The sequence below is a fragment of the Rousettus aegyptiacus genome, unplaced genomic scaffold, assembly GCF_014176215.1.
Source record: "Rousettus aegyptiacus isolate mRouAeg1 unplaced genomic scaffold, mRouAeg1.p scaffold_m13_p_6, whole genome shotgun sequence".
Lineage (NCBI taxonomy): Eukaryota > Metazoa > Chordata > Mammalia > Chiroptera > Pteropodidae > Rousettus > Rousettus aegyptiacus.
This window is the reverse complement of record NW_023416309.1, coordinates 88,198,541-88,212,673: the sequence shown is the minus strand read 5'-3', so window position 1 is coordinate 88,212,673 and position 14,133 is coordinate 88,198,541. Positions and strand designations below refer to the sequence as shown.

Sequence of the window (14,133 nt, the reverse complement as noted above, 5' to 3'; positions counted from 1 at the left end):
TCCACCCAGCAAATCCAACAAATATTGACGACCCACTTTGAATGGCTTTGCTGGGCTCTAAGTATACCATGGTTTTCTAAAGTTCCCACTTGCCCTCGTGTCCAGTTGGAGGATCAAGGGAAGAAAATAAACATGAAAATAAATTAAAATATAGGGTCCTATTAAAAAAAATGAACGGCGTAGAGTGGACCTACGTTTTGCACACAAGACTAGAAGCTCTGCGACTCTGCAGCTGTGTACCTTGAACAGGTTATTTTAGAACGAGCAAGGCGAGAACTTTGCAGAACGTCGCACTCTGGGAAGGTTCCCGCTCTTGGCAAAAGGTCACATCACGTTAGATGCGTGTGAAGGCAGAATAGGCGTGCTGTGACCACTGGGCTGAGAAAAGGGGTGTCGCCTGGCTCTTTTGCGCACAAGAATTGAACGAGGAGGAGGCCCTTCCGTACCCCACTGTGGGATGGCTTCGTCGCTATCCCAAACCGGCACACAGGCAGATGGCGGGAAACCCCTGGGGATGGGCCCTCGGCTCGTGGCCGGGGAGCTTTCCCGCCACCGTGCTACACGTCAACAAACCGCTCCTCCGCCCCTCGCCTCGAGTCGCACGCGCGGAAGTAAACACCTCAACGTCATCAGGGCGCGTCTTCGCCTTTCCCCGCCCATCTCCCCGGTTCGGTGGACGTGCTCACCTCCGCTCCGGGCCGGGTCTATGTCCCGGTTTCCCGCTGTCGCGGGCAGGGCGCCAAGGCGGCAGGAGGAGGGTGAGCAGTCAAGAGACCCCCAGGAAGAGCGGCCTTCGGGTGTTTCCATCGCTGATAGAGGTGCGATCCGCGGGACGCCACGGAGGCCAGCGAGAGTTATGGCACGGGGATTTAGGGGGATAAAAGTCTGCCTTGGACAGATAGAGAAGAGTGGAAAGGAGGCCGCAGCGTTCTCCTTGCCCTCCAAGCCAGAGGCGAACTTTGCGTCCAATGAGCACTTTGGTTTAGAGGGGGGCGGTCCCAGACCCAAGTTGGGTGAAAACCCTGCAGGAGGGCAAAAAAGTGAACCCCAACTTCTTGACGCGCTGTGCTATTAAACAGGCTCATAAAGCCTTTGTTCTCTACCCATCCATCCCCCTCCCATCCCCTTCGCCGGGCCGCCAGCTGCCTTTGGGTACGGAAGAGAGGGAGCTAGTTTCCAGGAGCCAGTTTCCATGGTTACCCACCACTTGGCCTTCTGGGATATCAGTAATTCTGAACGGGGACCTAACTTGAACCGTGAATCTGAAGCAAACACAGGTGGCTTTTAATTCAGCTGAGAGTTTTCTGCTATGTTCTAGTTCTTGGTCTATTGTTTAATAAAATTAGATTTTGTGCTTCTTTGTAGGTATTCTTTGCATATACATTGCCTTGTGCTAGGCTTACTTTGTCAGGTACTCTGAGCCATGCGTTAGGCAAATGCTCAATTTGTTCGATTTCACTAAAAAGTTATTCAGGGCTTATAAACCATTACTTACAAATTAGACATAGGCGATTTAATGGAGAAGTCAGAGAATTGATCTTTTCCAGCCCTAAAATTAGTTTGTTTTTCTCTTTTCATTTCTGGGAAATTGAGTCAGAGATATCTTTACAGACCTTTTAATTTCACAATTTTTTTTTTTTTTACAGAAGAAAAAGGATGCACATCACAGGAGGGAGGAACTACTCCAACTTTTCCTATCCAAAAACAAAGAAAAAAGCTTATTCAAGCTGTGAGGGACAATTCATTCCTTATTGTTACTGGAAATACAGGAAGTGGTAAAACCACTCAACTTCCAAAATATCTATATGAAGCAGGTAATTTTATTCTGGGATAATATTGAAAAATATCCTCTTAAAGGCTATAGGACTTCTGTATTGCACAGATGCCCACCATTTGTTTTACAGTCTTAATTCTTCTTTTGGCACACTCTCCCTACATCTTCCCTGCTTCGTTATGGTTTTATTTCAGATTCAGAAAGTAATTGAGATGGAGGTTTTTCTATTTTAATTTCCACAATAATCCCAAATAGAATTATAGGTAGATATTCTTTCCTATAGAATAAGTTTGTCTTGCAATAGACTATTTTAACCATTGGGTATTGAAATAATTTTCAGGGAGAAGGAATTTATTGATATCTGTTGCTGACATTAATATTTCTTGGTTCTTTCTCCATAATGTTATCAGGTAAATATTTCCTGACTCTGGTAACACCAAGCCAGCTTACAAATTACCCTTAAAGTGTCTTTCATTTCATTATGGTAAAACTTTTGGAAGGTTGGTATGGAACAAAATTATATTGGACATTATTCATATAAAAATAACAAAAATTTCTTAGTTTATATTAATGTACTGCATCAAACTTAAGAAACCATCTATTAAGACGTACCATTATTTACATGCTATTAAAGAAAAAATGCCATCAATTGTAAGACAGATCGTTCTTTCAATGATATTTAATATGGTAAAAAAAATGCCTATAAAATCTATGAAAGGTGGTACATTTAAGCTTCTGTGGCAAGGGTAAATCTAGTTTAGAAAGTGTGGGGAATTTTATGGACTTCTAACAAATTCTTGGCTTACTCTTTAGAGTAAATTTTTAGACTGGACTTGGGGAAAAAACCTAATTAAAACATGTGCATTTTGAATGCTTATTAATATATATTCTCATTTTCAGTTAATACTTAAATTTCCATGATGCAAATGTAATACAGAATGTTGTTAATTTGCAGGGTTTTTTGGAAACACTTGAACAGTTTGTATTGATTGACCAGAAACAATTTAGTTTTGATAGGAAGTAACTGTTCACATTTTTGTTTTTTACCTCTGATTTTTATAGGATTTTCACAACATGGTATGATCGGTGTGACTCAGCCACGAAAAGTAGCTGCCATATCAGTTGCTCAGAGGGTTGCTGAAGAAATGAAATGCACTTTGGGATCCAAAGTAGGATACCAAGTTCGTTTTGATGATTGCAGCTCTAAGGTACGAAAGTTTTGTTCGCATTTGTTTAAGTACTGTAAACTTACAGAATGAGTGGAGGAAATTATGAAAGATTTTAACTTTGAAATTCCATTTATATTTTAACAAAACAAAGCCTCAGATTAAAATTAATTTTTGTTGCCCATTGTTAACTTTTTAGCTTTGGAGTATCTAATGTTTAACTTATTTTCTCCCTTTTCAATTGCTTCAAAAGTGACATTTATGTTTATTTTTCTTAGGATTCTTAGGATTTTATGATTTTCAGTTGTAAGAATCCTACATGTAACTTACATTTGTATTTAAAAATGTTTTTATTGTAGTAAAATATACATAACCATATTTACCATTTTAACCATTTTTAGGTGTACAATTCAGTGGCATTACATGAATTTACAATGTGTGTAACCATCACCACTGTATATTTTTAAAACATTTTTATCATCCCAAACAAATTCTGTATCTGTTAAACAATAACTCCACATTTTTTTCTCTCCTGAGCCCCTGGTAACTTCTATTCTACTTTCTGTCTCTATGCATTTGCCTGTCTCATGTAAGTGGGATCATAAATATTTTGTCTTTTGTGTCTGATTTATTTCCTTTTGCATAATGTTTTCAGGGTTCATCCATGTTGTATGTTTGTATGCTTGAAGTCAGTGGAAAACTGATAATTAACAAAGTCAGATAAAAAGTGTTATATATTGAGCATCTTCTATATTCATGGTACTAACAAATTTAAAATTGTTTTCTTTTTAGTAGTTTATAGTTACAGTTTATATTCTCTTAGGATTTCTTAATCCTATTCCAGATACAAAACAATCCCTGATTTACATTTGGTCTTTAATAGAAATGGCCATTAATTGCGGCACAGAGTGACTCCCCAAAATACTGTGGTTGCCCTCCTAGGAGTCAACTGCTGTGGATTTTTTTTTTCTTCCATTGTTTTATGGACATCACTACTGTTAACTCCTAGCCATTGGACCTTATTCTCATCTTGTTTTAGTAGTAGTCAACAGATACTTTTAAAAAATAAAATGAGCAGGGAAGAAGAGAGTGAAAGGAAATTGTACACGTAACCATTTCCTCTACCTTCTCTCTTGAGTCCTCTAAAATAGTGGCTGAAATAGGGAGATGAATCCCATTTCATTGTTGTTAACCACAACTTATTCACTTGAAACCATTTTATTATCTTAGCACTTTTCACCCGCTTAGTTGACTCTTATTGGTCACTTTTTTTGCTTTATCCCAGAACATCTACCTTAGTTCCTCATCCCCATCTCTGTACACATCACAAGTATCATGCTTTGGATTCTTGTTATTAGACTATTTCATATACTCTTTTATTCAGTCGTGTTAGTTCGATCACTTAATGTCTGTACATTTGGGGGAATTTAGTTTATGAAGCAGGAGTGAATTTCTGTGATAATATATATATATATAAATTGATATACTATATTGTTTGACTGTTAGGAAACAGCAATCAAATACATGACTGATGGATGTTTGTTGAAACATATTCTGGGAGATCCAAATCTTACCAAGTTCAGTGTCATTATTTTGGATGAAGCCCATGAAAGAACTCTAACTACAGTAAGTATTTTAATATATTGGTTATTTATTAGACAGATTACTTTAGGGTAGCTTTTTATGATATAGAGACTTGCCTCCTCTTGATTACATTATAATCTGTTGAAATAGGAAGTCTTGGTTAGGAAAGGAAAATATTTACAATAAATTGGTTATTAGGCATACTTGTGACTTCTTACAAATTTACTTTTCTTTCAGGACATCTTATTTGGTTTATTGAAAAAGCTATTTCAGGAGAAATCTCCTAATAGGAAGGAGCATTTAAAGGTCGTGGTGATGTCAGCAACTATGGAATTAGCCAAGCTCTCTGCATTCTTTGGAAATTGTCCAATATTTGATATACCTGGAAGGCTTTATCCAGTCAGAGAAAAATTCTGCAATTTGATCGGCCCACGAGACAGAGAAAATACTGCATATATTCAGGCGGTATTACTTGGCATCCTTTTTTGACTTTTTTATATCTGTGATTCTAGTCGATTGAGTAGTTTAATAATGCATTTATTCCCCATTGTTTTAAGGGTAGCCCTCTTAGATTCTAGGACTTTTAAGACCCAAATTTTTTGTGGAACAAGGGGAGGTAGAGGTGGGAGGTAATTGTATTTCTACTAGTATGTTATGTTTGTATACCTTGCTTTAGATTGTGAAAGTGACCATGGATATCCATTTGAATGAAATGGCTGGAGACATCTTGGTCTTTCTGACTGGTGAGCATTCAGTATCAGGTTTAATTTTACTGTTTATAAGAAGGGATATGGCACCACAATAGAATGTTCTCTTTGTTGGGAAATCTGGGCTCTCCTCAATGTTGCCCTAGCTTTTTATGATAATTTAAATAGCTTTAGATTTTATATCTTATGTAAGGTATATAAGATAATTCTACACTGCCATTAAAATGCCAGCCTCACTAGTTAGACATATCTAAAACACACTGACTTTTTAGTAGAAAGATATTATATGGTAAAGTATTAATCTCTTTATTAGTCTGTCTTATATAGAGGTATTACCACACTAAACAGTCTTGGAGCTGAATGGTTAATTCCATTATTTCAAAATACATCCTGGAACCAGCTCCTTTCTTCTTCGAATGGTGAGATGATACCGTATGGTAGCAGTACGTAAGATGTGGAATTTATGTCTCATAGACAAGACTTTTTTGGAGGTCAAAAATAGTTGAATCTCAAATTAATTTGGTTCTTCAAGTAGCAGCATCCTACTAACAGAAATGAGTCATTTCATCACTCACCTCCTACTCTGCTTTGTACTGATGTCAGAAGTGAGACATTAATACAAACTCTTTGCCCTTTTGAGGTTACTTAAGTATTTTGAAATCTATCTAAACACAGTTATCTTCAGCATTAGATTCCCTTATTTTAATGATGAACTTTACGGCATCTTCCTCAAATACCATGTTAAGATGAAAGGCTTGAAGATTATAAACATTTTTATTCCTTTAGAAATTTAAATTCCTGTGAAACTTGTGTTCTATTTTTTTATTGTATTGTTGAGATTTGGTACAACTTATGTGTTCATCTCCTTCAGATCAGATGAGAGATTTAAAATAACTATTATGCAAAACTGATTTTAATCTAGAAGGCTTTTTAAAAAATTCATATTTTGCTATTCAATTGCTGATGTTATTTTCTCCCCTCATTTTAGGTCAGTTTGAAATAGAAAAAAGTTGCGAGTTACTTTTTCAGATGGCAGAGTCTGTTGATTATGATTATGATGTTCAAGATACCACTCTAGATGGCTTGTTAATACTGCCGTGTTATGGATCTATGACAACAGGTAATTCCTCACGAATGGAAAATTTGACTTGATTTTAAAAAAACTTTTTATTGAGTAATCACATAACTACAGAAAAGTATACTTATCCTAAGTGTTTAGGTCAATGCATTTTGCAAACTGAACTCACCTTTGTAACTAACACCGAGGTGATGAAACAGAACATTAAGAAAATGAGTATCCCTTGAGAGAGGTGATTTTTTTTCTTGAAGTCTTCACATTTTTTCGAAAGCCTTGGACACTTTAGTATTGTTAAGAGTGGACTATGTCTTCTCCCAGGAGAACAAAAATAGTGTTGGTGATTTTTTTGAAATAAGGACTATAATTTCTTGATAGTAGTACCATAAGTCAAACCTTATTTGCCATGCCACACAATTTCTATAAATCATACATATTTAGTTATATCAGATGGAACACTGGATTTTTTCCTAAGTAGCCACTTATTAGTCTACTTTTCAAGAATAATGCTATTTTTTTTTGTAAATTCAAAGAGCAGTTGTAAGTTCCTATTCTGATATTTGTTCATAATGAATGTTGTTAATGAGATTTAATTTGTTTCATAAAACTATTTTATTATGAATTTGATTTGTAAAACTCAAGGGGAAATTAACCATAGTCTCCTATTTAGAGTTTAATTGGGATTAGCATTTAATGTAATGTAAAAAGCATTTAAATACTTTTCTGTTTTATGTTTATTTATTTATTTTTTTTGAGTAAGTGGTTCTTATATTAACAGAAGAAGTTCAAGAATATCTATGTTGGTTAAATAACTATAGACCACATGCTACTTTGGAAATCTCTTTTGTGATGATATTAGGCCTTTGCTCATTATTGAAATCTATTTTTAGGTTTTTATATCTTAAAGAGAATTCTTAGGGTTATTATTAGATATTTAAAGTTCTCATTGTTTCCTAGGGATTTAATCCACTGACTCTTAGAATTTACTTTGTAACTGATTAGGTAATTTAAAACCATTACAGATGCTTTATTAACCATTAACTATATATTTTTTCTATATAAAGTAAATAATTTCATTCTTTTTACTGCCACATTGAAAATAATCTTTGGTATTTGCTATTGCTTCTTGTTTAATGTCTTGAAATCCAATTTTTAAACTATTAGAGGTTGCTAGTAATCTATTTCTCAAATCTCATGGCTGGTTTTTTTCCCATTAGTTCGTATTTTGATTTTGTGATGATAATAAGTCTCCCTGAAATGCTGTCTTCTGGGATACTATTTAATTATCTGGTTCTCCTGACCAGTCTTTCTCTAAGGCTGCTGCCTTCCCACCCTCCCTAGTTGTTGTTCCCTTCTACATGTGAATATTTATATCCCAAGGTTTCATTCTTAGCTTGCTCTTTTCTTAGAATTTTCTTTTTTGGTGACATTGGCTCCTAGGACTCACCTGTCACTTCTAAGTGGGTGAGTCCTGAAAGCTGTCTCTAGTTCAGACTCATTCCTCTGGCCTAGACTTCCTGGGTCTTCTCACAGGGCTTTCTGGTCTGCATCTTACCACCCTAGATCATTCTATCCAAACGAGTGGCAGCTCCTGCAGGTTTTGTTTTACTCTCACATCTTAACCAGCTCATTCATTCTTCTTTTTCCTTTTTATTTATCTCTATTAGAGTTGGAATCCTCAGTGTGCTTTCCTGAGTTGTTAACAAAGTTACTATCCTACATAATCTTCCAAAAGCACAACTCTGATTGTGTCAGTCTCCTGTTGGGCACCTTCAGCTATTCCTTATTACCAACTGAATTAAGATACCAACTTAATAACTTGGCATTCATTATCCTTCCAGCATGACTTTAACCTGGTTTTAGCCTTAATTCCTTGTATATTCGATTTTCTGTGATGGTATATATGTATGAATGGTAAAGATATGGCACTGACTGTGATTAGAGCCATTACCGAAGGGTTTTGTTTATTTTAGTTTTTTTTTTTTTTTCCTGGTTCCAAGGGCTACTGGTGATCTACTATGAGCATAATAATAATTTATCACAGCAGTTTATAACAGTGCAAAGAGGCATTCAGGTGTAGCTGATGAGGTATTGAGTAATGGGAAGGTGGAATTGGATGAAGTAGAGAGAGTGTGTCAGGTTCCTTGGATCTTAGACTTTCTTTTTAATACTAGTTAATATAATATAGCACTTATTTTCTTTATTATTGCTACTTAGGGTGATGGGGAGACACTGTTATGTTATTTCCTTTATTTCCTGTTATGCTTCAGGAACAGAAACTTGAATCTACGACTGAGGAAAGGGAAGAAGAGTTTCCTGTTTGTAGCCTGTAGTGAAGGAGGTTCAAAAATGACCCATATCTAGGTTTAGTGGATAAGTAAAAATTTTATATTTGCTCTTATTTCTGGGTTAGTTATGAGAGTGACTATTTTAAAGAGACATCTTAAAATGTGTTTTTAATTTATGTAAGAAATTCTCATCTGTCAAATGTCAAGTGGTACTGTGGCATCCTTTCTACTGCCAAGGTTACAGATCCTTTTTCCCGGGCTGAGCTCTCCCAACCCCCAGCCTTCACGATGTTCTCTTAAGCTTGAAATGTTCATGGTATTTTTTATTCCTTTTCCTCCCATATCTTTTTTTGTGACTGTGTTTGCTATTTCTTAACTTGAACTCCTCCTTTCCCTTTTATTCCTCCCTCTCACTGGCTGAAATCCTGCTATTTTGTTTCATGGACTCCATAAAAACCTTTCCTGATTTCCCTCCTCACAGCTGGCTTTGATCTCTTCTTCATTTGAACCTCATGTGTTTTGCTGTACCTCTTGTGGCACTTAACACATTCTCCCTCGCGTTATGGTCGTCTCATCCTCTATGAGATTGTGAACTTCTTAAGGGCAAATACATTATGTTGAAAAAGTCCTGATTAAATAATTGTTAAACTGAGTTCCAGATTTTTTATTTTTCGAGGGACATTCTGTTAATGTTTTGCATCAAACACTATATCTAGAATCCTGTTCTTGCTTCCCTCAAACTTTTTTGCTCTTTTGACTTTCTTCTTTGGTTCAAGGTATTGCAGTTCTTCAGGTTTGTCATGGATCTAGGGAAAGCTGAGTCCCACAAAATTTATGAACTGAAATTTGTTACTATATAAGTGACAAATGTTTACATGGAATTAGAAAATTTTAGTACTGAAAGTAATTGTTTCTTAGCCTCTTTTGGAGGGTAGGGTTGCAGATTCTTTCAAAATGGTAATGAAAGTCACAATTTCTTTCTCTAGAAAAACGCACATATACCCATGTATATGTTTTTGCATAATTAGACTTCTTTATTTTATAGATAGAGGCTAAATGATGTTCTGTCACAATTTCTTTCTCTAGAAAAACGCACATATACCCATGTATATGTTTTTGCATAATTAGACTTCTTTATTTTATAGATAGAGGCTAAATGATGTTCTTGAGGTCACACATGGTAAATCTGTATTTGATAACTGGTTACTTATTCAGTAGTAGATGATAAAAGAATACATGGTGCTTCCAGAATACATGAAGAAAAGGAAAGGAGCTTTACCTCGAATTAGTGTAAAACATTTTAAAAGGAAAAACTGCTCATTTAGATTATTGCATAAGTCCCAAAATAGTTTCATTTCTTCTTCTTGTAAAACAAAGACATTACCTCAATATGGCAAGTACTTAGAATTTGACTCTGTCTACAATAGTTTCCTTAAATGTTAAGATTAAAGCTGTGGAGGAAAAAGGCTACTGAGCTTCACATAAAAACTCCTACTTTTATGTGGAGTCTTCTCAAATGGGAAAAATTTTTTTGTCTTGTAAGGAAATACGTACTTTAAAAAAATAAAATAAAATTAGCAAAGTAATTAAAATAATTAAACTTACTCAGATCCTACTAATATGGTTAAGTTATAATCACTATTAATGTTTCCAGGTATGTTGTTCTGAACTTTTTTTATACATTTGAATGAATTTTTATTGTTTAGTTTTTGAAAGAAAAATGAGATTATGTCATAGTGCCCTTTTATGTTTTTCTTTTTGCCCTTTGTAAAATGTTAAAAGTATAAAAAATAAAAAAATCAATTTCCCACTATGAAGAATTAATACATTGTTAGTTTTTGCTCCATTTTTATTAAAGAAAAATCTGTTCTAATTTCCTTTAAAGAAAAATTACTCAATTGAGGAAAAATTATAATTTTATTATAAAGAATTCAAGCAGTGTACAAAGTTAAAAAGGTAAAAGTAAAGAATCACCCCACATTCCTCCATCCAGAAATAACCATTCTTTAAATAATCTTTAATGTTAGCAAAACCATTATTCAGGTTTATGTGTATGCACATGTGTATACATATAAAAGGATAAGTAAATAGGTTGATAGAAATGCTTTTTAAAAGTGAGATTATACTATTGCTTTTTAAAAAGGTATTTTACTTGAATTTACTTGAAAGAATTGTCAAACTTCAAGAAGATCTTAATCACATTTTATAAAATACTGCTTTAAAGTTTAAAAAGATGAAAAATGTTAAGAAGCTGAAGTTAATATCTTTTTAGGCTGTCAAATAATTGATTAGAGATCATATCTGTTGATTCTCTGATTGGAAAGATGAGAACTTACGTATTTTTACTATTTTCTAGCCTCTCCATCTAATTTTTGTTATCTTTACATAATTCAGAGGTATTCAGTTTTACCATATATATATATATATATATATATATATTTTTTTTTTTTTTACCATGATTTGTTTATTCCTAAGTTACTTTTGGTTAATTTTATATTGGCTAGATTTTAACTTTTTTTTTTTAATAGAGGGGCTCTTGAGTGTCATGTTTTATTGTTTTATGTTTGAGAATGTCTGGCTTTTGCCTTTATAGTTGAACTACATCTTGGCTGGGTTTTATGTTCTTGGGTCACACTTTCTTTCCTTAGAACTTGGTAGACGTTTTCCAGTTGTCTTCTGACATTGAATGTTGCTGCGGAGAAGTCTGAGGCCAGCCTGATTTTTTTTCCCCTCCTTGTAAGTGATTTGCTTTTTCTGTCTGATTGCCTGAAAATTTCTGTTTTTTATCCTTAATGTTTAATAGTTTTAATTAGGATATTTTTTGGTGTTGAGTGTTTTATAATCAAATTTCCTAGAACTTGATGTGCTCTTTTTAAAAATCAATTTTTTTGAGATAATTTACATACAATAAACTATGCCCATTTTAAGCATCACAGTTCAGTGAGTTTTGACAAATGTACATGCCTATGTAAACACAACTTCAAACAAAATGAACTTTTTTGATGTACTCTTTTGATCTGCAGTTTCAATTTCTTATTTCAGGGAAATTCTCTTGTATTATGTCTTCGAATATAACATTTGCCTAATTATTGGTTTCTCTGCATCAGGGATGCCAATTATTCTTATGTTGGATTACCTATATTCCATATTTTTTAGCTTCTTTCTAGTTACTTTAACTTTTTCAATTTTCTTTACTGACTATCTCAAAACTTTGCTCTATGTCAAGAATTTTATTTTTGGCTGTGTTAGTGAGCATTCCCAAGATATTTTGGATTCACCCAGAAATCACTCGTAGGGCAGTTTGAGCTGAGTAGTGTTTTACCTCTTTATTCTGCTCCAAAATCGTCCTCTTTCCCCGCCTTTAATTGACAGCTTCTGTATATTGCTTTAAGTTATGTTTCTTTTATTCTCTCTCTCTTTCTAACATATTTCTGCTTTGGGATCTTTTGGGGATAATTTGGGATAAGAAATTTTATGAGGAAGTTTCAGTTGGCCTTAATATATAAAATGTCATATACGTATATCTTAAAGAGGATTACTCTTAAGAGTGTTAAGTGGTCTGTCTTCGATATCTTTAATTCTTGGTAGACTTTGGAATATTTTTTCTGCCTTTTGGCCCATTTTCTTCTGTTATAAAATCTAGGTATCTTATTGGGTACTGGGATAGATGGGATAAAGTATATCAGAATCTTTCTTAGGTAGGAAAGTCAGGGAATGCAAGTAATCAGGAGAGTTACTACATCTTAATGAAAGTATTCAATTTCCCCTTTCCTTCCTGGAGAGTGAGAACATGCTTTAAAATATATGTATTTAATTTTTTCCAAATCATAAATCTGGCATTTGTTTATACTTGTGTAATATGGTGCTACAGTGTGTGGATAAAATGTAAATGTGAAAAAAACATGAGTCCTATCAAAACAGCAGTTTCAAGACTTTTTAATTGATTATAATGAACAAAATGGTAAATGTAAACAAATTTTGCTTAAACTAAAGACTAAAACAAATTAGGTACTTTTATAAATGGGTTGATTGAAAAACAGATTTGGTTATAGATGAATACGTTCAGGAAGGACATTTTTGTTAGATATGTAAATTTCGAGGGTAATGTGGAATTTTAAAGGTAGAAAGATCTTTATTATTTATCTAATACATTTTTAATTTATTAATTCATTTCAACTTTACTGAGCACTTTCTTTGGTCCAGGCATTATTCTACTTACTGGTGATGTCTTGTATACAAAAAGTTCTTTTTTTCATAGAGCTACATTGTAGTAGAATAAATAGACATTAAATAAATGTATAAGCATGTAATTTGAATTACAAAGTAGTATAACATTCTTTTGAACCATCTACTTAAATCTAAGAACTACTAAAAAGTAATTTTTAACACGATTTTCACCATATTCTTTGAATTTGAAAGAAATAGACCTTTTTGGAATTATTTTTATATCAAACTTCTCTACAGGTGTCTTTTATAAGCTGCCTCTCTAGTACTTTTTCATTTGCGAAATTAATTTTGGAATGATGTAGAAGAATAACAGTATTACTCAACTTTTTTTTTTTTTTTTTTTTAATTTGCCTGTCTGTGTGGGCAAGCCACTTGATCTTTGGGCTTTAGTTTTCCCATCTATAAAATAGATGGTTGGTCTAGTTCTGTGATTTTAAAAGTGCTCATTGCGCAATTCCTTTTCTCTCTCATACTAGTTGAACTTTTGTCCATTTTATATGTTGTGAATATATGGATTTTTGTAAGATTTTATTTGAAAACATGCTTTGTACTTTATTCAAAAACAGGTTTTGTTAGGATTTTCTTGGCTGCCGAAAAGAAGAAAACTTGAGGTTGCTCAAGTAGAAAAAGTGAATTTTCTACACAAATATGGGTATATCTCATGGAAATAAAATGCAGCCAAGGCATTTAAATTTTTTTCTTTTAAAAATGTATATGTACTTACTGTTCTAATATGAAATGTATAATATAAACACATATGATAAAAATTTAAAAGGATGTTCTGGAAAATATAAATAGGAATGCTAATAATTTCTTTTCATCCCCCAATAGATTGATTTGTGTACTTCCTGGAACGATTATTCCTGATTCATGGAGATCACTGAAATGGAGGATTCCCTGAATCCCCCCGAATCCCTTGCTTGGAAGTTACTTGACCTCTTTTGGCTGAAGTGATCTCTTCCTTCATCCCACATCAGCCACTCATTCAAAAGCTTATGTCCTAAACTTCGTCATTACCATGATTTCTGATCTCAGTTTTAAACATCTTTCTAATGATTACTTCCTGTTTCTGCCAACTCGCGGTACTGTTCCTAATTCAACAGGTTTCAAAATGCGCTGAGACGTGTCCTTTTCCAGCCTTCACTTATTTCCTTTCACTTATACTGTAATCATTTCCTTGTAGATATTCTTAACTCTCTTGTTCAGTTTTCTGCTTAACCTGGCAGTAGAGGAAGTCTGGTCAAATCCTTCCTTCTACTTGTACACCCAGGCCTCTTAAAGCCTGGGAAATGCCTGGAACCCAGGAATACTC

The 14,133-nt window shown here is 34.1% G+C and overlaps 1 protein-coding gene across 1 annotated transcript in view; it reads left to right on the top strand.

The window, feature by feature from the left end:
- Positions 1-565: 565 nt before the first annotated feature.
- The window catches only part of DHX40 (DEAH-box helicase 40), a 37,453-nt gene continuing 23,885 nt past the window's right edge, over positions 566-14,133 (top strand). The window contains exons 1-7 of the mRNA XM_016143407.2: positions 566-818; positions 1,647-1,814; positions 2,837-2,982; positions 4,447-4,566; positions 4,762-4,989; positions 5,201-5,267; positions 6,220-6,351. Of these exons, the coding sequence (XP_015998893.2) occupies positions 707-818; positions 1,647-1,814; positions 2,837-2,982; positions 4,447-4,566; positions 4,762-4,989; positions 5,201-5,267; positions 6,220-6,351 (973 nt within the window). The 5' untranslated portion in view covers positions 566-706. The remainder of the gene's footprint in view (positions 819-1,646; positions 1,815-2,836; positions 2,983-4,446; positions 4,567-4,761; positions 4,990-5,200; positions 5,268-6,219; positions 6,352-14,133) is intronic.